Here is a 26,629-nt window from a genome sequence, read left to right as displayed (position 1 = left end):
AAATATCTCTACCCTATTTTGACTTGCACATCTTTTTCCATTAAATTAAATGAGTGTAGGTACCCCATTAATTTTCAAGACCACAAATTTACTTCCCAAGTCCCTAATTATGTAGGGACCTTCTTATTTTTTTCAATTTCATAATTTACTCTCCATTGGTTTACTTGGATTGGTCTACTATATATATGAATTTTTTCTCTCTCTCCATATATATTTTATTTCATGTATTTTGTATTTTTATTTATAGTAACTAATCATGAAGTTACTATTATACTTTAAAAGGAAAGAAATTAAAGTTCATTGTCTCTCCAATTAATCAATGAAATCCTAAAGAAATTAATGTTATATTTTATTAAAAACTCTATCCATGTTAAGCAACATACTAGATTAGCTAGAGGTCGAATCTTCAAAAATTATACTTTATACACAAAATGTTACTCTCCTTTTCAAAAAGAATTTACTAATTTGATTTGAAATAAAGTTTAAAGAAAAAGGAAATTTTTTAATATTATGATTCTAAATTAAAGTTATATCAAATGTATCAACATATTCTTTAATTTTGTGGCTTTAAAAACATATCACGTGAAAATTTAAATTTGAAGTGTTATTAAAAAAAAAGAAATAATTCTTTTTCAAACAGACAAAAAAGGAAATCGAGTGATTATTTTTGAAACAGATGAACTACTATACTATAGTACTCCATTCGTCCGATATTGTTTTTATGATTTCTATTTTTAGAGTCAAACTATAAAAACTTTGATTAACATTTTAAAATTTTTTTAATCATGTTAATATGCAAAAAATTACAATTTATAGTATTTTTCATATAGTTTAGAATATTTATTTTTTGTTGTTTAAAATATCGAATTAAATATAATCTAAATTAATTTTTAAAATTAGTCGAATCAATTTTCAAAAAAACGCAATATGACAAACAATATAAGACGGAGGGAGTAAGTCCTTTTGTTTCATTTTATAGTTACATATTTAATTACTCATAAAAGTATAGTTATTTCTCTTCAAAATTTATTATTTACAAATTTTTTACATGATTATGTGATTATAAAATCATGTCATATATATAAAAAATAAACAATTTGAAATTAAATTATTTTAAATTATATATATATACTATATAAATTTGGGATAAAAACTCAGTGTTGACCACTAGAGGAGCATGCATATTCACTAAAGTTGAGCCGAATCCATCCGATCTCTAAGTCCTCTGAGTTTCGCTAATCTCAATTTTAGGTAATATATTATAACTGTTGTTTGATTCTTCTTAATTTATGAATAATTTAGATGATTTGTAACAAGTTTCATCACTGACACACCAAGCAATTTTACTATTCAGTACTGTAACTTAAAGAAATAGTGTATATATGTGTATTGTGTAGTTCATATGCATTTGATTATTTGAAATTGAATCCAAAAATGGACTGTGGGTATGTTTTGGTGTGAAAGAAAACATTTTTAATGGTTTTTGTCGGAAATTTTTTCTTGGAAAGCGAGTGGGTGTATATAATGTCAAGAACATTTGTATATAATCTAGAAGGGGTGTGGGGTGGTAGGGATGAGGGCTATGGGGTGGGAGTGGAGAAGGGAGGTGTTGGAGGGTGAGGAGGAGATAATCAATGTGGAATGTCACTTGTAGAACTTGTTTTCTGTCCTTTCACTAGTGATGTTATTTTTTCTTATGTCACTAATGATGACCATTAGGGCCATACTATTGGGTGCACCTTGATATTCAATCGTGAGATTCTTGCGCATTTTTTTAATTCATGATCTCCTGGCTAAAGACATAAATCTGTGTTTGCAGAGTTGCAACTCTAAATAAAGTGATGTCTTCTTTAACCAGTCAAATGGTTCTTCCATCAAGTAATGGTTACAAGGCATGGGAAGATCCTTATTTTTTCAAGTGGAGGAAAAGAGATTCTCATGTTCCACTCCACTGCCATGAATCAGTTGAAGGTAATTCTCAATTGCATCTATATAATGCTACTAGCAACAACATGCTAAGTGATTGTTCTTGGTAGAGTTCTCCTCTTATGCTTATCAATAATTTGGTTTACACTGGTGAGTTTTCGCCCTTACTCACTTTTGATTGCCTGAAACTGTGATACTCTCCATTCAATTGATTCAAGCTGTATTGATAACTTAAATGGTCATTTCTGATCCTCTTGAAAGAAGGTCTTAAAGTTGAATGGCGAGTTTTCTTGCTACAACCTACTTATACCCACATATTAATCCCTGAGTAACAGATAAGTAGTCTTTCACTAGAAGTCATGAAGATCAATTAGAAGCTGCACATGTCCAAAGGCGTTGTCACTTGTCAAGAACTGTTTTAGGCTTTTAGCAGTTAACTGATAAGAGTGAAAGACACACTCCGTACTTACCTAAGCTATCAGAGTCTCTGGTGCTTCCAGAGTTCTTGCAGTTTGCCAAGTCTTATGCTTCTCCCTTTTCATTGTCTTTGTAGAAATATTCTGCTCTTGATAGTAACCTTCATGCAGATTTTGCACTATCATAGTGCTTATAACTCCTCCTTTTTATTATCAAGTGGGGACCTAATACAATCCCGGGACCATTATTCGTAAATTAGATAAAGCCTGATATTGATGTTGGCTCGTTGGTAGTTGAAGAAATTTAAACATCATAAGTTATGTGTCACCTTTTGACCAGATAGACTTGATTGTCACCCTTGGGGGCTCATTGAATTATTTGTTTCTGATGTTCCTACTTCGTATTCAGGATCTCTGAGATACTGGAATGAGCGCAACAAAGTGGATCTATTGGTATCAAAATCAGCAGTTTGGGATGATGATGCTGTTTCTAAAGCTCTTGATTGTGCTGCTTATTGGGTTAAGGATTTACCTTTCGTTAAATCATTATCTGGCATATGGAAATTCTGGCTGTCTCCTGGCCCTACCAACGTTCCATTGAATTTTTATGATAGCTCATTTCAAGATTCTTCATGGGAAACAATACCAGGTATGATAGAGCTCTATTTACTTCTAAACTAAAAAGATACCTGGCTTAGCTTATAGTTCTCCACTGATCTTCTCTCTTGAATGCTTAATTCTTTGAGGACTTATTTCTCCATTACTATTAGTACCTGTAATGATTGTGGACAGACCTCTATATGTCTTCCTTTATTGGATTTCTTTCACAATAGTGTATATATATTTTCTTTTGGAGATGTAACTTGTTGAATAATGTACTGTGAAGCATCTAAGGTTTTCATCACCTTGCTTCAAGTAAAACAAGTACTCACCGTTGTTTCTGATCTACTGTTGAATCTCCTAGAAGAAAATTATGGTAGAGTTGCAATGTACATCTACTGTTTTATATATTATGCGGCTTTTTGTTAGCTTCTCTTTTGCACTGCCGTTCTCTGTTTTCTTTATCTGCAGTCCTCCTAACTTTTGGGGATTATACAAATTAGAAACACACTCATAAAACAATAACTATGCCTCAATTCCAAGCAAATTGTCAGTTATATCCACACACACATATATTGTTGGATGGCAAACTGTAAAAGTCATTCATCCTTGCAAGATCAATGTAGTGAAATAGTATGAACAAAGAAACCAAAAACCTCTCAACAAATTCTTTATGAAGTATCTTTAAAGTTGATCAATGTGCGACATTTTTCTCTAAACACTTCCACTCTATGAAGTTATTAAGGGCTGTGAACCTGCAGACGATGTTGAAGTTTTCTTGTTAGAAGGGATTGACCAAACCCAAAAAATAAGGAGCAAATGTCTGACTTAACAATTAATATTTTCTGTTAGGAGAAATGTGTATCACCAATCTATTGGAGTGGGGATTTTACCCTGTGCGCACCCAAAGGGTAGCGCTGCAAGTTTCCCTTGACATCAAAAAAAAAAAAGAGAAAGAAAAGACCCTCATAGACGGGATTTAACCGATTCCCTTCATTTTCCAAGCATCCACACAGGTTGTATTAGGGGGTTTCACCTAAGAAACATCGACAACTCTTAGGTGAGCTCTCTTTAGCTTTTATCTTATTCCAACATTCTAATCCTGAATCCAAAAATCATATTTTTTTTAGTTTCTTCAAAGTCCCCAATTAAACCTCTAAGATGCCACCAAGAGGTAAAATTGGAATTCATTTCCAAATGGTTTTGTAAGAGTATAAATAGCATAGGAAGTGTAAGGGTAATGTGCGAATGGTACAGGTGAATCAAAATTTTAGCCTAAGTTAAGAATTAGGATTAGGGCCGAGGCCCAATACCTAGAGGTTGTAATTGGAAGGATTAAACCCCGTAGGACATGTTTAAGTTATAATTGGTGTCCATTGACATCATTGGAGTATCGGAAGTTGATATTTATCAAGGTTAAGGTATTTGGAGAAACAATCTTCCTTGCGAACAATTATAAGATCAACAATGTGCTATGGAAGGAATGTTGGGCTGCTAAAATCCCAATACATTCGCAAGGTGAGTATCACGAAAATGTAGATTCAGAATGGATGTCCAGTCATACAAAATTAAAAAGAAGCAAAAATGATCACATTTTCCAGAAGGTGCAACTATCGTTCCTGGAGGATAGATTAAATAGTTTGGTAATGTCCTCTGTTGACCTCCAGAAGACGGGTTCATAGGTGTGAAATCATAGTGAGTGAAAGTGGACGAGGTAGATCTTTAATCACAAGGAATTTGTTTTGAAAGACCTATAATTCTGGAAATTCATGAATTCATGAAAAGTTAGCAAAAGATAAGACACAATGAAAGAAAAAGATCTATATTAGAGATATCAACTAGTTGAGGGTATGATTTAGTTATGTTAAGTACATTTACTTTAGTTCCTATTTCATCTAGGATTTTTAGTCCTATTAGAGATATTGTACCAGTAGAAAATTTGGAGAACTTTCCTTATATTTTTTCTTAATAGAGAATTTCTGGTACATTTTTTTAAAATTTTTGTATAGTATTCATCCTAGATGAATTTAAATGGAGAAATATGGCCAGTGATGATTCATTTTTGTCAAGTGTTTGGAACTAGAGACTAGAGAAGTCTTTCTCCTACCAAGGTGAAATATTTCAAATGGTTGGTGGTAAAGAGAGATTGCCTTACACGTGAAGTGCTACCAGCAGAAAGGCATGCGATTGATGTCTAGGTGTTCTCTTTGTAACAAAGCAGAGGAAACAAACAAATATTTGTTCCTCACAAACACTAGGTGGATCATGCCTGAGCACACAGCTGATTTTCTAGGCTACTGGATTAGAAGGGGAGGAAGTAACAGCCAAATGAGATGGTGTAGGATTATCCCATTTTGCATCTGGTGGACGGTGTGGAAGGACATTAATGGCAGATGCAATGAAAACAGATCCAACTCCATCCAAAAGTTAAATGCAATTGTCTTATATCTTTGTTTTCTTGGTGCAAACAACAGTGTATAGAGGATACAGATCAACTTGTAGATTTCTTACTTTGTAACTATTTGGAGGTTGCCAGCATATCCTTAATGATGATGAATACAACTATACCAGTTTTGGTCGAAGGATGGTTTGTTTGTCTTTTTGTATGATCCTGTGTAATCCTCACCTCATGAGCTAACTTTATGATAGAGTTAGGTCAAACTCTATTTTTTTCACTAAGTATCATGGCCAGGCCCATCTCTGTTATGGTGTGTCCCAATTTTGGACCCCCATTTTATGTTGCCCACACTCTCCAATTGGCAAGTCTGGACATGGTGGTGGTGGTGTTAAGTGCCCCATGGTAGAGGGATGGGTTGGTTGTTGCCTTATATGGTCTTGTGTATCACTCACCCAAAAACACTCGTGTATTGGGGTTGAGTTAGACCCAAGGTCCATTTCTTCATAATATAGCCGACAAGAACTTGTTTGGGACTGAGGTGTATTTTAGCTTTATTTCCTTATTGAACTGTTTAAAAGTAATGATCAGTTTGTAATTCTCATCTACTGAAACATTTCCATTCTCATCAATTTCTACATTTTAAATATATTTGGACTCATCTTATGATCATTGTTATTTCTTCTTGCTTCTATGGATGATTGATTAATTACCCAATTTATCCTTACCTACATATTTAAAATTTGAAGAAGATTGTATTGCATTTGAAACATGATCACCCCCCCTCCCCATATCAGAATTCGTTCTTCCATCCCCTAGCCTTGTATAAAGCTATTACTTCCCCACCATCAACGCCTAGATTTTTTCAAAAAGTATTCAGACACTTCTGCAATTACCCATGTTTTGATATGCATTCGTAAATGATTCTAATGCATTCAAAAAGTAATATCTGCAGATACACTAAGCTTTCAAAACACTGTCCTCATAAAACTATTTTTTTAAGTTGTTTATATGAATTTCTGTCTTGCTCATTTATGATAGACATTCTTGTTTATGGTGGAGACTACCTAGTGGTAGACTTACTGTCTTAAGTTGGTCATTTTCTTCTTTATGACTTTTTTTTTTATCAGTTTCTCTTTCTAACTTTTGTGTTCTTCTAATCAATGCAGTCCCTTCGAATTGGCAGATGCATGGACACGACCGGCCTATTTACACAAACACTATATATCCATTTGCTTTCAATCCACCTAAAGTTCCGGATGATAATCCTACTGGCTGCTACAGAACTTATTTTTTCCTTCCTGAAGAGTGGGAAGGTGAGGTTTTATGTTTCTCCATTTTGTGTCATCCTAAAATTTATTGCTTGGTTTCTATTCCATACTCATCTCTCTTATAGATTCACCTATTTTATATCATATATTTGAGGGAGTAAAATATTTGGTTGCTCTAATATCAGACTATTTGGCAAAAGTTATCTCCTATTCTTTTTTAAAAAGGTATGATTTTTTATTAAAGAATTAATCAACACTTAGAAAGTGTTATAATATATAAGATGCAGAGGAATGACCCAAAAAAGAAGAAACCTCCCTATCTATCCTTGGAGGAATCTATAAATTCTAAAATAGATTCTGCGATATTGGCAATATCCCGTTACATTGAAAAGAAAGCAAAACTATAAAGTTCAACTTTATCTTCTAAATTGAGTTTGCTTTGTATTCAAAACACTTCAAATTTCCGTCTTTCCAAAGTGCGCACCAGTTACCAACTGGTATGGTATTTACATGTTTTGTCCATACCGGGGATAAGTCATCTTTTATTCCGGCATTTAAGTCAGTCCGGTGCAGATTTAGGCCTTATCCAACAGAATCTCGGGATGTTAAATAAAAGCTGCTAAAGCTGTAGTGAGAAAAGATAATGCTAATAAATTACTGATACTTTCTGATTTTTCTTTTTCACACAGGAACTTCTACTGGACAATTTCTGGTCTTCTTTTTTCGGAATGAGAATCATTAGACATGCTTTCTTAGCCTCCAACCAAGAAAAAAAAAGCTTCCATATATGAAACCTTTGTCTTGCATAATTGTTAACTAGACCTAAGTTCGCTTGATTTTCTACTGATAGAAACTTGCAGCATGATCTAATAGTGAAGCATCTTTTACTGTTCCCTTTTGATGAAATGGATGCTGTAGGGGAGGTTCGGTAGGCGGGACTTATCTATCAAATCATTTTGAAGAAACAAAAAGATGGATAGTTCGATGCATGATAGGGTACTTGGATTTTGTGTAGAGCTCTATGAGTGGAGTGGCAGGAAAAAGGTGAAGTTGACAATGGCCTAAGGTCTGAAGCTAACACTGTAACGCTGAATTACCAATGCTAACCTCACATGTTACTTTCTAGACATTATATTGGGTTATTTTCCAATCTTGTGTCCATCTTAACCAATAAACCTAAGCCCCCCTCGGTTCAAGTTGCCCAAGGTGAGATAATTGGAGACTGAAACTGACTGGTCCCTTTCTTATGGTATTGTATTAATTATTGACTAGTCCTTGGTTTGGTCGTTATAACTTGCCCTCATTACATTCATTACTACAAACATGTGTACATTTGTTTCATTATCCCTTTTAATGTAAATTGTGTTGCATTTTCATTACCTTCATTTGGCTATCAATAATGTTATGTGATCTTCAACTACTTTTTGACAGGTCGCAGGATATTTTTACATTTTGAAGCGGTTGATTCAGCCTTCTATGCTTGGGTGAATGGAGTTCCTGTTGGATATAGGTTTGTTTTGCATTTTGATATCTCTATGCTCTTTTTCTCTTTTCTAATTGAATATTTTATTAAGACACCTATTTTAGGTTCTCTTACTTTCTTAGTGGTCTTGCTTGTAAACATTATTATCATATGTGTTGCTACGTGAGATAAGAGTCATGTACTCTATTTGTGTACCTTTTATGGTTTGTAATTTTTGTCATCAAAATTGTGCATAACTTTGTTAGGGATGGCAACGGGGCTGGGTGGATGCGGGGCGGGGTGGGTTTAAGGCTGTGTGGGGCAGGTTGAAGTGATTTTCCTAATGTGGGGTGGGGCGAGCTGCGGGTCTATGCGGGTTCAAACTTAATTTTAACTTTTTATATGTTATTAGAGTACTAGAGCATTATATATTAACATGGTTTCTTTAAAGTTACTAAAATATTCAAGATAGTAAATGAAAGAGAAAAGACATAAATTCCACCTTGAACTTGTATCGAAAAGTTACTTACATGCTTAAACTATCATGATGCCCTATTACGCACCTTTACTATTCAAAAGTCAATTTATTTACCCCTTAAAACTGACATGGCAAAGAAATAAAATGAAAGTAACAACTAAACACGTTAATTAGATATAAAAAGAAAAATAATAATTAGAACCAACTTTTAAGCCCCCCCCTCCTTCACCCCACCCCTACCTACACTTAATCTTCTTTTTCACATCTCTTTTTCTTCATTCTTTATACATCACAATTAGGTTAATTCTCATAGATTTGTTAGTGAATAATTGTATTTTGTGATAATTTTTACTAAAGGAAGAATCTAAAAAGAATTTCGGGTAAACCTAAATAAATAAATCCTTAAGTTATGTTTAGGTGATTTTGGTTGTTGTTTCTACCTTTTCTTTTTTTTGACTTTGATAAAGAAATTTTGGTTGTTAATCAATTTTTGGATTTGGTTGTAAATGCAACTTTATGGGTATGGTGGTTTTAGGTAATGGATGATAAAAAAGAGGAAATTGAAGGTGGTGAAGAAAATTAATCAACTTCTTGAATTTGGTGAAGATGACAACTTTATGAGTGTGGTGGAAGAGTGGAAATTGAAGATGGTGAAGAAAACATTATGTTAGAAATGGTGATGGTGATACTTAGTGGTGGTGAAGAAAAAGAAGAAGAATTGAAGGTGATATGACGGTGGTGAAGAACAAAGAATCAATAAAGAATAAGGTAGCCGAATATGGTTTTTTCCGTGAGATAAGAGGAGTGGGTGAGATTTTGCGATGAAGAAGGTATAATTATTAGAGAATTTTAATAATTAATTAGAGATTAATTAGTGTAAAACATTGTTAACAAAAAAAGTAATTAATAAAGAAAAGAACACAAAAAAAAGTTATAAAAAATCATAATGTTTGGCACGACGCTGATATAGCCAGATGTGGCTGGCGAGTGTTTTACACCACACCCTGTGAGAGTGGTGTTACACGTCTCCTCAGGTGGTATTAACTTCACTTTTGGGTAGTAAAGGTGTGTAATAGGTCATCATGATAATTTAAGCATGCAAGTGACTTTTCGATATAAGTTCAGGATGGAATTTATGCCTTTTCCCTAAATGAAAATTGTTCAATCAAAACTAATACAATTTCTTACATGCTCCCCAATTAATACAATTTAATGAGAAAATGAATTTATATATATTTTTAGTATCAAACGTGGGGCACAGCTGGTTGAAAATGAACAAAAAGGCAGAGCGGGGCGGATTAAGTTTTTGTAGGTTTAGTTCAACCCGTCCCATTGCCATCCCTAAACTTTATCCTTTTTCCTTTCTTATGGAGGAATCTTGTGAGAGAACCAAAACTACACGTTCCGAGAGCTCGAGGTTGCACCCATTCTAGCAAGGTTCTTGTTCTCAAGACAATGGTTATTTCTTCCAAACTTATTTTTCTGTGGGATGGTAATGGCATGACTTGAGTTTAAATGGAGAAGCATGGTCAAGGAGGATTCATGTATCCGACCTAACTTGTTTGGGATTGAGGGGCTTATAATAGTTGTTTCTCAAATAATATGACCTCATATGTTGATCTTTGTAGCCCTTTCCTATGGAGTGACTTATGAAAGGATTAAAATGACAACGTTGTGAAGATAATAAATCTAAAGTTTGTCTTAATATGCTGAGTTTTATCCTTCAAAATTATAGGGTCTTTTGTGCTTATTGTTGTACTTTTGTGGTAAATGTAGTGACCTAAAAACATAGACCTTTAATGGAGAGAGAATCTGAACTCAAAGGAACTCTCCAAACATCAGAGTTTCGATATCACAACCATCTCGAAGCATTGGTGCACCACTGCAACTTAAGCCCAACCAACCACAACCCTATTGATGACCCTACACTCCCATCACATGTCGAGAAGAGAATCTCAATGAGTTCACTACATGTGTGAGCATCTGTAGTGGATTCTAACGACTCTCCAATGAAAGTACTTACTGTTTGTGAGTTGACACATCTGGCGGTTCCTTGTATCTGCCACTGTAAAACAGGTTGAATCAAAACTTAGTGAATGGATGGGAAGGATGATATTTCCCTTTAGTATCTCATGAAGTCAGGCCATATATATACAAGGATGCTATAATATGTCCAATGCTAGAATTGGACAGAAGTCTTAAAAGATTGAAAAAATAACCCATTTTTAGTGTGCCTCATATTTACACACATAAGAGAGTTCTTTTTCGACCTTGCTTGGTTGGATTAAAATGGGTCAGTTCGTTGGAAGTTTGTGGTCTTCTAGGCAATTGAGGCTTGGAAGATTAAGAAGTACCTAAAGGTATCACAATCAGGGAACTCCAGGTGCCTCTTTCACTTTGCCAATGAAGAGGAAGCCATGAGAGTCCTCTATGAAAGTCAAGATGAATGGGGAGTTAATTCTTAAAATTTTTAATGGAGTGTCTGTATGGAAGCCATGACAGCTAAGTGGAGTGGGTTGTGTCATTAAATTTGTCGGTGTTCCAACTCCTCTAATGATGAGGTTTTGGTGATGTCATGTGTAGCATGTCTAATATGTCTAGGGTAAGCCTTTAAGGTATATGTGTATGTTTGTGACCAGGGGATAGAGAACTTCAATTCGGGTAATTGTGGAATGATGGTTTTAACTATGGTTGTATCAGGAGTTTGAACCGAGATTTCGTAGGGGAACGGGGTGATAAAATAAAGATAATGGGAGAGGGGAAGATTGAAGGAATATGTGTATGTTTGTGACTTGAAGATGAAGAACATGATAATCAATATAATCATTAACATTATCATGTTGATCATCTTTAGGTAATTTTTTATCAAAATTACCAAACCTTCTTTGTAAATGTTCATGATAAGGATCTAATCCACTATTACTATCAATATCAAAAACAGTTTCATTAACATGTGTCTAATCATCTGTATTCATTTTGAATATACTAGATTTTCTAGTTTTAGATTTAGAAGAACTACCAGTTTTTTTTATTAGTGGAGGAATTCAAGTTAAATACACTATTGACATTTTCAACTATGTTTTTTTTTTACCTTTTTGAACAATATTTTACTGGAATCCATATTCAAATATGAAAAATGAGTAAATTATATATAATACAAAAATGTAATGCAAACAAATAATTACTCACAAAATAAATAAATAAATAATTAATGCAAACAAATAAATAACTAAATAAAAAAAAGTGAGATGGAAGTTAGAACAAATGTACCAAACGTCTACTTAAAAAAGTAGACGTGTATTACTGAAAGCCGAAAATTGAAATTCCAAATTCAATTTCCAAAGATCAAATTAGTAATTTTAACGAGAATAAGAGATTAGAGAGTAGAGACTTGATTGAGATTTGAGAGTTGAGAGGATAATTTTTTTGTGAGTGAAAAGAATGAAAGATGTGGGGTATTTATACAAAAAAGGCTGAAATATAGTTTCTAAAAGTTTGGGGTATTAAAAAAAATTAGGGGTGTATTGGGGTGTAATGGGGGTGAAAGAGCCGTTGGTGGGGCCCGAAACCCATTGCCCAACGACTAGTTCCAACGGCTATTTCGCCTTAAATTAAAAAAAATAAAAAAAATAATTGAATCGAGATGGACCGGGACCAGAATTGGGACTAACCGGACTGGTAAATCCGATTTTCGTCCCGTTACGTCTCCTAAAACCGCTCCTAACCGGTACAAACCGGAACTTGTAACGAACCGAGACAGACTGGAACCGGAACCGGCACCTCCCGGTTCCGTTGCCAGGCTTAGAGCTAGGTATGAAGTGATGAAGAAATAGGGAGGAGAACAGGATGAGATGTGTCGAAGCATAATGAAGTAAATAAAACACATACGCTCTTTAATGGTTCCTAGCTTATGGAAGTGGCACAATTCAACATGGTGTAAGAACTGACAGATATGATTGTTTGAAGCCGACCTAAGTTAAGTCTTATATCGAAGCTCAATCGGTAAGGATGCTTCCGATTCAACTTCATGCTAGATGATTCTTATGACCTTAATTCATCTTCAAATCAATTCTAACACTAAAGAGTTGACCTTAACACCTATCCACAATTAAGAATCACCTGGTATATGAAGAATGGTTTAGGTCTTAGTTTAGAAATTTTTGGGGTGTTACACTTGCCTACTTCCAATATGATGTTTCACTTTCTTTTATTGAGTCCAATGAGTACTCTGAGAGGTAGCCACTCTTGACTTTGCCTATAATTGCTCTTCTTCTTTAGCAGTCCTATTTTAAGCTCCTTCCCATCTTGGAATTCCACATTCAGAAGAATTGGAAAGTTGCACTCAGATATTTGCCTTGATCATGAATCATAGGATTTTTATGGTTCTTTTTTTTTCTTTATCAAAAAAGAACCATAAAAATCCTGATCTATCAATTTCTACAAGTGTTTTGACTTATTTTCAGTTCTAATATGATAAAAAGTATTTTTTATTTGCGGAGGTGCATCGCTTAGCATGTCCTGTTTATTAACCAGTAAAATTCTCAAGAGTAAGCCAATAGGCTTCTAAGTTGGATGAGCTGTTTTCTAACCCAAACTGTAGTCATTAAATGCTGGTTGATGAAAACAAGAGAATTAGTGCAGTTATGTTAAGATGTTTTTGATTTCTTCTATATTTTTAGGTTAAGAGTTTGAAACAGTCTTTTGATTTTTTTCATTATTAGGAATCTCGATGTTTAGGTAATTTTCCTTATTTAATAATAACTGTTGTTTCATATAGTCTATACTTCCTTGTCTCTAGTAGCCTAGACTACAATAAAACCCCTCGTGTAGTGTTTACGTTCAAATCAAAACAAGTTTTCCCTTTCTATTCTGTTCCTGGATCTAAATAGTTTCAATTACCAGAAATGGACCTTACAATCTTGTCGTAACTGTATATTATTGTCTCTTTTCCAGAAATGGCAACATCATATGTTTAGACAACTATTTCGACTACTCTTTTGGCTCTTTCTCAATCAAGACACACTCCTACGTTCTTCTCTTCTTCTTGACAGTATATGTTTTAGGCATCTGAGTCTCTCTACTGAACTGAATTTCCACTCATCAGCGTTTGGGTATATAGTCTCTCTGTTGAAAATTTAATTTCTGGCACTGCTCCAATCTTGTAGTGAATTTCAGGTATTAAGTTGTCTCTCGGTGTATTGAATTTTCTGGCATGTTGGGGCAAGTTTCTTGGATACACTTTAGTTGCCAATTTAAACCTTATTATAGATTCATGTCATATTACCTATTGTGGATGAATCTTCAACAATAGCTTTTTCTGGCGTACTTGACGTTCCGTTTTCAATTTACCAGCTCAAATACATATATATGTAAGAATGTTCTAGACGTATTCAATGTGTTTAGATCTATAGAAGATAATATTCTTCTTACAATAATTAGGAGATACCGCCGTTTATGTAACTTTCCTTCTATCACAGTCTATACTTTCCTATTTTTAGTGTCATAAACTCCTTTTTAGGTAAAGTTGTATTTCGTTACAATCAGTTCAAGATAACTCTAATTTATTTTTACTCTATTTTCATTGCTGGCTGTCCCTTGTGTATTTAACACCTAAATCAATGAGTTACTTTTGTAAACAACATACATGATAAGTATTCCTCATAATGAGTTCAGTAGAATATTTTCTATTGTTTTCTAGGACTATAGCAAGGGTAAGACAGGGTAATCCAACATGTGGATGGAAGTTGATGCTGTGTATCAGAATCTTTAGCTAGCTTGTGTAGCATGAAAAATTGGATTAGACCATTTTCCAAATCAGCTGTAGAAAGGGATCAAAGCCATAAACATATTGTATCTTGTAACTTCCTTATTTCCAGTTAGTGCTGTCACTCATTTTTGTGAACTTCTGCAATTATGTAAAAACTGCTTTAAGTTGTTAAATAAGTACAGAAGTTCTTCATTTCATATTTGTATTCTTGTTGATTATTCACGCTCTCGGATTTGGACTCCTACACATTTCAGTTACATGGATTGTTTTTGGGATTCTTCATTATGCTTTCAATACTTCTATATATCTCAACTCCTTCATTTCTCAGATTATGGTGATATTTACTTGTCTTTGTTTTATTTCAAACATCATATCCCAGTTATGATGTTTTCTCATGTTCGACTGAGATGTTTGAAGCTAAAGCACAGATGAAAGTCTCAGTTACATGGATCTTTGCTATGGACGATTGATCTAATTTTTATTGAATGGTTCAGTCAGGATAGCAGACTCCCAGCCGAATTTGAGATCACAGATTTTTGCCATCCCTGTGGGTCAGGTGAAGGAAATTGTCTGGCTGTTCAAGTGATGAGATGGAGTGATGGTTCCTATCTTGAAGATCAGGATCATTGGTGGTTATCAGGGATACACCGCGATGTGCTTCTTCTAGCGAAGCCTAAGGTGTGGACTTTTCCTTTCAAATGTGTTCTGTATTTCCTTTTTCTCTGGAACTATCTTTGGAATCTGGAAACTGGCTCTGAAAGGAAAACTAATTTCCTAGCTAGCTACATTATTGTCCGTCTTTTTTTCATAAATACTAAAATTTGTCCAACACGACTATAAAACGTAGTTGTTATGAGTATTTGCTTTGATAATCTAAAACAGTTTAGTGTGAAACAGTAAGAGTGATTTAACTTGGAAAATCACCAAGCTCAAAAGGTGCAAAAACCACGATTTACCCTAGTAGGATTGAACTCCAAACCCCACTAACAAAGTAAACCAGAAAATCAGATCACAAATCCTTGCATACTTCAACTCTTAGCCTTACCATCAACAGTTACCCAATTGCTACACCCCCTCAAGTCACTCTGACTCGAAACGACAACAAAAATGTTTCTTTGCAACAAACAAACAATGAACTAACAAAGCTTCTTATTAAAATTCAAAATTCTAATACAATTGAACTAGGATTGGACTCAACATATTAAAACAATGATACGAGGACCGGAGTCTTCTGCCTAGTTCTTCTCTTTTAGATGATCAGTCTTTGTACTTTCAAGAACAACAAGTTACTTGAAAGGTGGACTGTTGTTGTACCTCTCAATTCAGTGTGAATGAAATTTCTTGCTAGGTACTAAGCATTAAGGGTTGTGACGGAAAATTTTTGCGAATATCCAAAATATATTACACGAATAATAATGGAGATATACACATATTTTCCCATACATTTTTCCTAAAAAATCTTGACACAATAACTCAACACAGACTCAGCTCGTAATACATAAGCATTAAGGACCTGATTCTTATCACAATTCCTTCACAGAGTGCATCGTGTTTGTTAATCATCAAAAGATAATCAATACTCAACAATCAACATCCCTTTTCCCTCTTTTTTTCTCTTCCATCACGGAGAAGCCAAAACAAATTCCTTATAACATAAAGCAAAACACTAATCCTAAGTCCTATAATAGTTCCTGAAAAAGCAGTTGTTTTAATTCATATTATCTAGTATCTTAACTTCTTAAGAATGTCACTTCTTATTAATATAAAAAAAAAAGCACTCCCTCCGCTTCAGTTTAGTTGGAAAAGTTTGAATAAGCACGGGGTTTAAGAAAGAAAAAAAAACTTCATGAATTTGTGGTCTCAAACATTACATAAATATTTTTGGCTATTAAAACTTCTCATAAAAGGGTAAAATGAAAAGTTTAAATTAAGTTGTCTCCAAATTTATAAAGTTGCCATTTTTTTAAAACAAATTTAAAAAGAAAATATTTTGCCACCTCCACAGGAACGGAAGGAGTAATAATTACTAGCTGTAGAAATAACAATGAAGAGTCGAACTTTGGAGAAATGATTGTTTGTTATCTAAACGATGAAATTAATTTGCACAAAAGTAGACAGGTCAGTGATCTGATGTTAGTCTCAGTAGTGAATTTGGATCACATTCAAAACCATCTCATCGCAAGCGGTGGACACTGATAATCCAGATATTGAGTCCTTTGATCTAGTCCATGTAATGTAGTACCTGTTAAAGGAAGGTGAAATAAGTGGCGACCAATAAACTCTCAAAACTTCTCCATTACTCTAGATATCTCACTAGATGCCAGCCTTTTTTCTCGAAGTCTTATCGTATTAAATTTTCCCTTAACACCTAGGGAATATCCCACTCTGCCATCAAGGTAGACATCTCCTCCCAGAAGCTTGCCTTAGATCCCTCCCCTACCGGCGCATAAAGTCGTCCAATACCGCATACAAATCCATTGCGCCGATTTTTAATTTGAGACGCAATCATAAACTTTCTATTTCTTACTTTCACTACTCCATCCTCGTGAAACTCGGGTTATATCTGATTACCCGCTAGTGATTATGGGACTGATTGGTTTATTTTTAAGCTCAACCGATAGATCGAAGTAGTTAATATGATTTCTTGTTGTTTGACTATCAACTCAAATTCTCTTTAGAGTACAATTCATGTAATTAGGATTGTTCCCAATCGAAAGCTCATCAATGAAAATTGATAAAGCATAAGGTTAAACAAATAGCCAATAACCAAGATTCAATAGGTCCATCAAACTCTAGATAGGGAATTTAGTCATAACCCTTTTCAAAAGAAGACATCTAGTCACCAAATACTCCATAGAATGCATAAAAGAAGAATTCAAGACAGTTTGGATCTTGATCTTTCATCTAGTGCATAAATTTACCTTGATTTCCATGGCAAAAGAAGGTCAAATCTGCGTAAGATTGCATATTTATACATTTGGTGTTGGTCATATGAATTTTCCACCATTTTCTCTATAAAGAAATGGATTTCGGGCCTAACTTAACCCCAAAAATCTAGCTCAGGAGGGGAGAATTGCCTAATACCATATAAGGAGACCCAAGGACCCCTTACTCCCCCCCCCCCCCCGCGAGGCTGGACATCTGGGCCCAACACCAGAAACGATGAATTGGGATGTTAGAATAGATTCTTTTTTGTCTCTAGTCTTTACTTGACGATTTTAGCTGAGTATGTGACGTCGGCTGTAGCAAGAATGTGATCCTTCCATGAATTAATTTCCTGTGTTAACGCGGTACAATTAAATAGGTGAATATGTGATGACTACTCTTACTTTTTGGTTAAGAAAGCAAAAGTTATGGGAAATTTAGATTATCTGTAGTAAGAGTTTTCCCCAAAAATTCTTTTAGTTAAAAACGTGTAGAGACTTTTCCTTTACAGAAAATGGATTTTATCATGTGACCATCCAGAAAAGATCAATATTGATTGGGACAATGGGAGTGGGATTGTATTAATGATTATGACAATGGTAGCAGGATTGTATTGACTTTTCCCCCTTGAATCAAGTCGAAAGGTTTTTCTATCTCTATCTGTTGTGATGATGCAATTCTTTTTCATTGCACTCCGATTTCCAGGTTTGTTGTAGTAATTTTTGCTTGAGAATCAGTCATAATACTATAGAACATATTTATCTGTGTCTAACATATGACAGTTCCTTTTTCATTATACTCTTGAGAAGTTATATTCTTTAGGATTCTTGGGAAGTCTGATTTTTGTATGACTTTTTGCTGTGTTTTGGTTGTGAACAACTCATCTTCTTTTAACCATTCTTTATATCACTGTTACTGGCATTTTGCTCTTACTGTTCTGTCTTTTACTATTGGTGTTTCTCTGTTTTTGGCTAGGTCATTGCTGACTTATTACCCAACTTTTCTGATGCAGACATTTATTGCTGACTATTTCTTCAGAACAAACATAGCCGAAGATTTTTCATATGCAGACATAGAGGTAATCATAAAGCGGGAATGGCTTTCTTAGATTCCCTTTTCTTTTTCGCTATCCTACTTGTGCAGTGTATCATATAAAATGTACACAGTTCTGCCGCCCAATTATGGAAAAATTGCTGGAATTTACAAGCCATCATCACCCTAATAGATACGGAGAAGGAGAAAGCAGGTGGTTGAGTGAGAATGACTAGAGTTCTAGACTTTTGCTAATAAATGTTAAGCCCGATAATAGTTTGGTTTTACTATTTTTCTTTTTTGAAAACCTAGAAATCCCCGGGGATAAAGATAACATTTGCTATGTCTACGGATGGCAGTGGGGCTGGGCGGGACGGATTGAGCTTAGCCTGCAAAATTCTAATCCGCCCCAGCACCCGCATACCAATTTTTTTTCATTTTCAACCCACTTCGCTCCACCCCGCTAGACCCACCCTGCATGAACCTGCCCCACAATTTATTTATTTTTTAATATTTTCCTTTTCTAGTTAAGTTTGATACTAAAAATAAAATTCTTAAAAATAAATTCATTTTTTCATTAAGTTGTATTAATTTAATAGATAATGACTTAAAATTTTATTTTTAGAGGTCAATTGGGAAGCATCTAAGAAATCGTATTAGTTTTGATTGAACCATTTTCATTTACTATCTTGAATATTTTAGCAACTTTAAAGTAACTATCTTAACAGATAATGCTTTATAACTCTTATAAAATGTGGAAAGTTAACATTAAGATTGAACCCACATAAAACCGCAGAGACCAACCCACTAGCCGCCAGGCATTGGTTTTTAAAAAAGCCACTTCAACCTTCCTTGCATCCCTCCCGCCCCGCCCTGTCCCGCCCCATTGCCATCCCTAGCTATGCCCATGTTGTGAGCAGACAACCAACTTCTATAGAATAGTTTCCCTCTTAATTGTTTTGTCGTTTTGTTTGAACCATACAGGTAGAAACTCTTGTCCCCTTGGCAATCGGTCAATTGGGACGGGTTAAAATTTTTAGCATGGTATTTTTTTTGGGAAGGAGGGATTTAAAAGCTCATGACATAATTTTGCTGATTTTAACTTTTCTTTATATAATGCAGGTGGAAGTGAGAATTGATAATTCACTTGATAATAATGATATTGCTGACTTCACTATTGAAGCTTCACTCTATGACAGTGGAAATTGGCTTAGCCACTCTGACCATGTTGATTTGCTTTCTACTAACATTGCTCATCTGGAATTAGTTCTGTCTTCTGATCCTTGTGTGGGATTTAAAGGCTACATGCTTGTGGGGAAGGTGCAAGCACCTAAACTATGGTCTGCAGAGCAAGTAAGTGATTTTCTTAGCTTAACAATAGCAACATACCTAGTGTAGTCCCACAAAGTGGGGACTGGGGAGGGTAGAGTGTGCGTGTACCTTACCCTAACCTCAAAGGTAGAGAGGGAAATCAATTTGGTCACAAAAGTTTTGGAAATCTAAACCATGATAGTGTTTTATAATGCTTCCTTGTTCTATTATCTCATAAAGGGCATTTTATTTGCTTCTATTTTTTTGGTCTAACCTCAGTTATTGTATATCGCATTAGATGCCACACTCAAAACTCAGTTGATTTAGGATTTGGTTTAGAACTGATACTATGTTCCACTACATTTTAGTAGTACTAGTACAATGTTAATCATTCATTATAATCTGGTAGTCTGTTTTTTATCCTGCACTCCCTTGCATGAAAGCTTAGAGTGCAAGGAATCTTTCTGCTTTATTAGGTTTGGAAATCTTGTATGCTTCGTCATAAAAGTTGACTTCTACATTTTGAATGACCCTGCCATGTATTGAATTCCAAAGCTTTAGCTAAGATTTGCAAGACTTTATTTCTAGTTACAACTAGGAAAGATGGAAGACTTTTGATTCCATGTAGAAACTTCACTCTGACTCAGGGCCTCTTAGCAAAATGGGTTTTATGTACACCATGATACTACATCGGCCATCTCCACGATTTTATCAAACTCACATTTGAAGGATTAACATTGTACTTGGAAGTCAGCTTTGTAGTGTTGCTTAGGTGGGGTGGGATCTGCCCTGTAATTGCAGAAGTTGACCGATGATTTTCTCTGACCTCAAATAGAGGTTATTTTCTTTAACGCTCTCACTGCAACTTTTAAGTAATTCCTTATCCTTTTCTTTCTTCTGTTAACAGCCAAATCTCTACACTCTTGTTATCACCCTTAAAGATGCATCAGGGAACTTGGTTGATTGTGAATCATGCCAAGTTGGTATGAGAAAAATATCAAAAGCCCCTAAAGAGCTGCTAGTAAATGGGCGTCCAGTAGTAATTAGAGGGGTGAACAGGCATGAGCACCATCCACGTCTTGGAAAGACAAACTTGGAGTCCTGCATGGTTAAGGTTTGTTAAATTCTTTTTATTTTAGTTTTAAAATGTGATGAATTTCTCTTCATTGTAAAATTGCAGGCATGCGTGTAGATTTTCATTGTGAAATCTTCTTATTTTCTGTTGAAGGAAAATCATATATCGTGTTACTTCTTGTAGGATTTGGTTTTGATGAAACAAAACAATATTAATGCTGTCAGGAACAGCCACTATCCTCAGCATCAGCGCTGGTACGAGTTGTGTGATCTGTTTGGCATGTACATGGTAGATGAGGCCAATATCGAGACACATGGTTTTTTTGACTATCCAAATTATAAGCATCCTACACAGGAATCTTGTTGGGCTGCTTCCATGTTGGATCGTGTGGTCGGCATGGTTGAAAGGGACAAAAATCATGCCTGTATTATAGTATGGTCCATAGGGAATGAGGCAAGCTATGGACCTAACCATGCAGCACTATCTGGTATATACTTTTTCATTATTTTTACTTTCCATTTTCTGGTGTGTCAACTTTTGTTCTTCAAAAAGTTGAGTGCTAAGCTTTCCAAGGGATGTAAGGACACTCCCTTGTTGGTAAATACTTGTGGCCACAATTTCAAACATAGATGCTACTCGCTCTTCAGTTTTCCTCGTTTGAGCTATAGGTCTCTTACTGGTAGAGAAACAGTAGTTTAGCCACAGCCAGCCCTGAAGGGACTGCCTTCACTGTACTTTAGCCACAAAGCCAGTCCCGAAGGGACTGCCTTCAATGTATTTCAGCCACAAAGCCAGCCCTGAAGGAACCACCTTTAGTATACTTCCCCAACATTGCTAAGGCTTATTTTATATGTTGCTTGAATCCATAATTGCTAGGTATATTTTATTGTAGTTTATAGATCAGAACACTATCCGAATGACTAAAGTGTTTGTAAATAACTTGTAGATAGCCAAGTTAGAGGGAGATTCTCAATTGAAGAAAGTAAAATAAAGGATCAGAGGCTAAATGCTTAATATACTTTATTATCCTGCATGTGATAATGGTGATCCTCTTGGTGGTTAAAAAACATAGGATATGTCATACTTCTTTCGTGATGTCCAGCTCAGAAAAGGCTAGATTGTAGGTCCACCCATACAGCCTTTGCAACTACTGACAACTATATTCCTGTTTAGTTCGTCATGTTCAGTAACCAAGTTAGAGAGTCTTTTCAGGTTGGATACGAGAAAAAGATGCATCAAGACTGGTGCACTATGAAGGTGGTGGATCAAGAACGTCTTCAACAGATATTGTATGTCCCATGTACGCACGTGTGTCCCAAATAGTAGAAATAGCAAAAGATCCAACGGAACAGAGGCCTGTGATATTGTGCGAGTATGATCTTCCATTATCCACTTCTTTTTCTTGGTCAATTTAACTGCTCATATTTTTTAATGCGGTGACTTTACGTTGCAATTTTTGGTGTAAAACTACTCAGATATTCACATGCCATGGGAAACAGCAACGGGAATCTCCATAAATATTGGGAAGCAATAGATAGTATCTTTGGTCTGCAAGGAGGCTTTATATGGGATTGGGCTGATCAGGTTTGTTCATGATTGAGGATTGGTCCTGTAATTATGTACATCTTTTGATAAATAGGAGTTAATGTAGTTGCTAAATTAAATTGCTTTACAGTTTTTTCCCTGCAATATATTTCACAGTTAGTTGGTTTCCAAAAACGTTATCATGACTATATTTTTTTGGCTTCAAGCTGTTGTTGGAGTTAAAGCAAATATATGTTTATTGACCTAAGACATTTTAGAGATGCAAACCCCATGTAGTATAGATTGATGAATTTAAATTCAAATACTAGGACTAATGCCTGTCCTATTTGGGTGAAATAGAACTTGGTGGATGTCTCTAGTCTGCATGCATATTACAAAAATCAGAGTTGGTTCATTTAATACTTAAATCCTGTTTAGAAGGCACAAGCTTTCTGATTTCGGATCTAGCATTTGTGGCTGCAAGTGAAATCTTTGATGTGAAATGCATGTTGTTGCTATTGTTAACAATGTCACATGCAGAACCAAGCTAAACCATTTGACCGCATAATTGTTGCATGATATTCTGAAGCTTACGAAGTTACAAAAAGCTTCAACTCCCACACGGAATGTAGTAGGTGTAGAGTTGTTATGTCGTTCTGTTCTTTTAGTTTCTTTTTTCAATTGAACACTATCATTTGGCTCTTTTTATAGGGATTATTGAAGGAAGTATGTGGGAAAATGCGCTGGGCATATGGAGGTGATTTTGGGGACACTCCTAATGATTTGAACTTCTGCCTAAATGGTGTCATATTTCCTGACCGAAGTCCTCATCCTGCATTGCATGGTGAGTAGACAGCTATCTTGTTCAATAATTTTTTTCCCCTTTGTCGTATAAATAGCTTTGCAAGACTATTAGACAATAAGTCACGTCAATGAACCTTTTTATCAGAAAGTGTAGGGTGTGGAAGCATGGAACATTAAGCAATGCTGAATAAGCAACTTTTTTATTTTAATTGTTTAGGTACTTTTGGGGGTAAAGTTTTTAATTTATCCTCATATCTCATCTTTCATTTGATTGAAATAGCTTTCAGCGACCAGAAAGTTAAGCAAATAGCCAAATATGTCCCAAACATGCTGGCAGTCTTGCAAGTTTCTCCTGTTGTGTCTGGGAGTTTATGGGGGAGGGGGCATGTACATGCTTGAGCATGGTATGTATGTTGGACCATGTAACCTGAAGTATTGGGAGATGACATAGTGTAGTTAAAGCTTACCAAGACCTTAGATAGGAGGGTGTGGAGGTCATGGATTAGGATAGTAGGGTAATAGGTAGCAGATTGTCTTGCTCTTTGTTCATACTAGTAGTCGTAGTTTTGCTCCTGTAGTTTCTTGTTCTTCGATTTATGTCCCTGTACCTCCACTCTGTTATTTCTTGTACTTCCGCTACTTCTTTTCTGGACTGTTTTGGACTGTTTTTCCTTGAGCCTAGGGTCTAGCCAAAATAACCTCTGTACCTCTAATTGGAACATGATGTCTAACTGTTTAACGCTTCTTCCGTCAGAGGTTAAGTTTCTTTACCAGCCAATCAAGGTCTCATTTAACGAAGGAATTATTAAGGTACTCTTGTATACCACTTAAATTTTCTGTTCACTTACATCAGTATCTCTTAAATGACAATTAGGCTTTTCTGTTCAGATAACAAACATGCATTTCTTTGATACTACCCAAGCTTTGGAGTTTAACTGGGTACTTCATGGCGATGGGTGTGAACTTGGGTCTGGGATCCTCCCTCTACTTGTCATAGAACCCCAGAGAAGCCATGAAACAAAATGGGAATCTGGCCCATGGTTTTCTGCATGGACTTTATCTAGTGCAGCAGAAATTTATTTAACAATTACAGCAAAGCTTTTGAACTCTACTCGATGGGCTAATTCTGGTCACCTCATTTCGTCCACACAAGTTCTGTTGCCTAGCAGACGGAATGTTGTCCCTCATGTATATCACTCATACTTTACATTTCTTATCAGTCTGGTACTCCTTTTTTCAGACATCACTGACTATTGTAAGAACTGTTATTGTTTTAGATCATTAAAAGCACCGATGCCACTTTACTTTGTGAAGTTGTTGATGACATAATAAAGGTTGGCCAGAAGGACTGGTGGGAGCTGAAATTTAACAAACAAACTGGTGGTATAGAGGGATGGAAGGTAAATACTTTATGTTTTAATAAATTGAGTGTTGGTACAGTATTGTATGAAGCTATATATTTGGTTATTGTTAAGAAAATAGACCCTGAGCCTAAATGCCAAAGGAAGCTCATGAGGTGAGGGTTGCACATGATCATATATGGAAATAACACATACCCTCATCAATTGTGGGACAACTTAACTGTTATGATGTCGCATATGATAAAGATGGGTTAGTTCTTAATTTTAATTTCTGTTCCATTCAATGATTGCAGGTTAATGGAGTTTCAATAATGAATAAAGGCATCTATCCATGCTTTTGGAGAGCACCAACAGATAATGACAAAGGGGGAGGGGCACTGAGTTACTTGTCTAGGTGGAAGGCTGCTAATCTTGACAAGGTGATCTTTGTGAATGAAAGCTGCTCTGTGGAAAGTACCAACAGTCACGAAGTGAAAATATCAGCTACTTATCATGGCATGGCAAAACCAGAGGAGAAAACTCCCTCAAATGCGGAAACTTCTAATATTCTCTTTAAGGTTGTCATGACACTTTTGATATATGGTTCAGGAGATGTTGTGCTAGAGTGCAATGTAAATCCGTGTCCTGATCTTCCTCCTTTGCCACGGGTTGGTGTTGAATTTCAATTGGATTCAACTGTAGACCAGGTTAAATGGTATGGAAGGGGACCATTTGAATGTTATCCCGACCGGAAATCTGCTGCTCATTTAAGCATTTATGAGTTATCCGTAGCTGAAATGCATGTGCCATATGTTGTCCCCGGGGAGTGCTCAGGCAGAGCAGATGTTAGATGGGTGACATTTGAAAATAAAGATGGACTGGGACTTTATGCTTCCACGCATGGAGGATCTCCACCCATGCAAATGAATGCAAGCTACTACAGCACCTCCGAACTCGATAGAACTACACACAATGAGGATCTTAGAAAAAGTGAAAACATCGAGGTATTTCATTCCCTGACTTATGCACGCGTTGTTGCGTTTCAACTTTCACATACTTGCACATTTTCACTGGCTAGCTTTGTGTCTCCACTCTCCACTAAGATGATTTAGTTCGAGGCTTTTGTTTGGTAGTCGAGGAACACAGCCAACTTCTTCGACCACTTAATGAGCATCTTACTCTTTAGTCTCCAACACAAGAAGTACCATATCCATCAATTTGTTGTGAGGAAACTGTGGCTGAGAAAATCTTCTTTTCATCGTGTTTTTTTTTTTTTGGGGGGGGGGGGATGTGGAATGCATTCGTAGCTTCAGTTATTTCTACTTTATCACCGATTTCCTCTCGAAAAAGAAAAATATTGTGTCTCTAATCTTGCATAGCTAGGATTTTGTTTATTTTTTTTTATAGGAAATAAAAAGAAAATCTTGCTTCATATTTTACTTATTCTGTTCATGTGGTATGTCTCTTTTGGTGAGGGATACCATTCCGAATAAAGTTGTGCATTAATAGCATGGCATAAATCATAATGGGAAAAAGGAATAGCAAATGTATATGTTTTTGTAAGGTGCCTGTGATTAGCTACTTGTCTCCGTGCTGCTACTGCTCCTTTAACGATCTATCTGATTTTCAAAGGCTCCATCTGGTATAAAGAACAATGTTTCCTTTTCTGTTTTTGGTAGTCTTAAATGTGTTAGGTGAAGAAAATATTTAACTTCAGCACCTTTTACATCCTATAAGGGTGTTAAACACCTGTTTTGCAACTCTCATGGTACACTCCATGCTACTTTCTCTCAGCAACTTGTCAATGTCATCTTCGTTCTTTGTTACACCAACGAGTATATCCAATCAAATGTTGAAAAATGATCCAAAGAGATCATCTTGAGCCACAGCAAATGTAACCTTGAAATTATGCAGTAATAGCATTGTGACATTGCTTTTCTGCATTGTAGGTGCATCTTGACCACAAACACATGGGTTTGGGCGGAGACGATAGCTGGTCCCCTTGTGTTCATGATGAATACCTTGTTCCTCCAGTACCATACTCTTTCGCCATCAGGTTTTTCCCAAAAACTGCAGCAACCACTGGGTATGATATCTACAAATCCCAGTTTTCTGAAGAGTGATTATTGATAACTTCTGTAATGTCTATTTGGTTCACTCTTTAGTACATGGAACTTTGGTTAAAATAAATCAAGTGAAAAGCACTTTTAGCGTGCAGATCCTTTAACTTGAAGAACATTATTATTATTATTATTATTATTATTATTTCATATAAATTAAAGTCTTGTTTGCTCCAGTAAAAA

The 26,629-nt window shown here is 35.5% G+C and overlaps 1 protein-coding gene across 1 annotated transcript; it reads left to right on the top strand.

Moving 5' to 3' along the window:
- Positions 1–1,105: 1,105 nt before the first annotated feature.
- On the top strand, positions 1,106–26,629 carry LOC101256611 (uncharacterized). Its single transcript, XM_004244723.5, has 18 exons — positions 1,106–1,251; positions 1,820–1,971; positions 2,752–2,991; positions 6,507–6,653; positions 8,040–8,118; positions 14,810–14,993; positions 18,253–18,318; positions 19,395–19,625; positions 20,491–20,697; positions 20,842–21,145; positions 21,871–22,030; positions 22,134–22,242; positions 22,894–23,026; positions 23,741–23,796; positions 23,875–24,174; positions 24,264–24,386; positions 24,641–25,330; positions 26,276–26,629. The coding sequence occupies exons 2-18, from the start codon at positions 1,842–1,844 to the stop codon at positions 26,447–26,449; spliced, it is 3,333 nt and encodes a 1,110-aa protein (XP_004244771.1). The 5' UTR covers positions 1,106–1,251; positions 1,820–1,841; the 3' UTR covers positions 26,450–26,629.

Source organism: Solanum lycopersicum, chromosome 8, assembly GCF_036512215.1.
Source record: "Solanum lycopersicum chromosome 8, SLM_r2.1".
NCBI classification, from domain to species: domain Eukaryota; kingdom Viridiplantae; phylum Streptophyta; class Magnoliopsida; order Solanales; family Solanaceae; genus Solanum; species Solanum lycopersicum.
The sequence above is the reverse complement of the archived record's forward strand: the minus strand, read 5'-3'. Positions and strand labels throughout refer to the sequence as shown.

Bases quoted from the DNA above. Each gene is read 5' to 3' on its own strand.
- LOC101256611 (XM_004244723.5), top strand. From the start codon at position 1,842: ATGTCTTCTTTAACCAGTCAAATGGTTCTTCCATCAAGTAATGGTTAC. The intron at 18,319-19,394 runs GTAATCATAAAG...TATATAATGCAG, and splicing joins TTTCATATGCAGACATAGAG to GTGGAAGTGAGAATTGATAA. The intron at 23,797-23,874 runs GTACTCTTGTAT...TTTTCTGTTCAG, and splicing joins TTAACGAAGGAATTATTAAG to ATAACAAACATGCATTTCTT.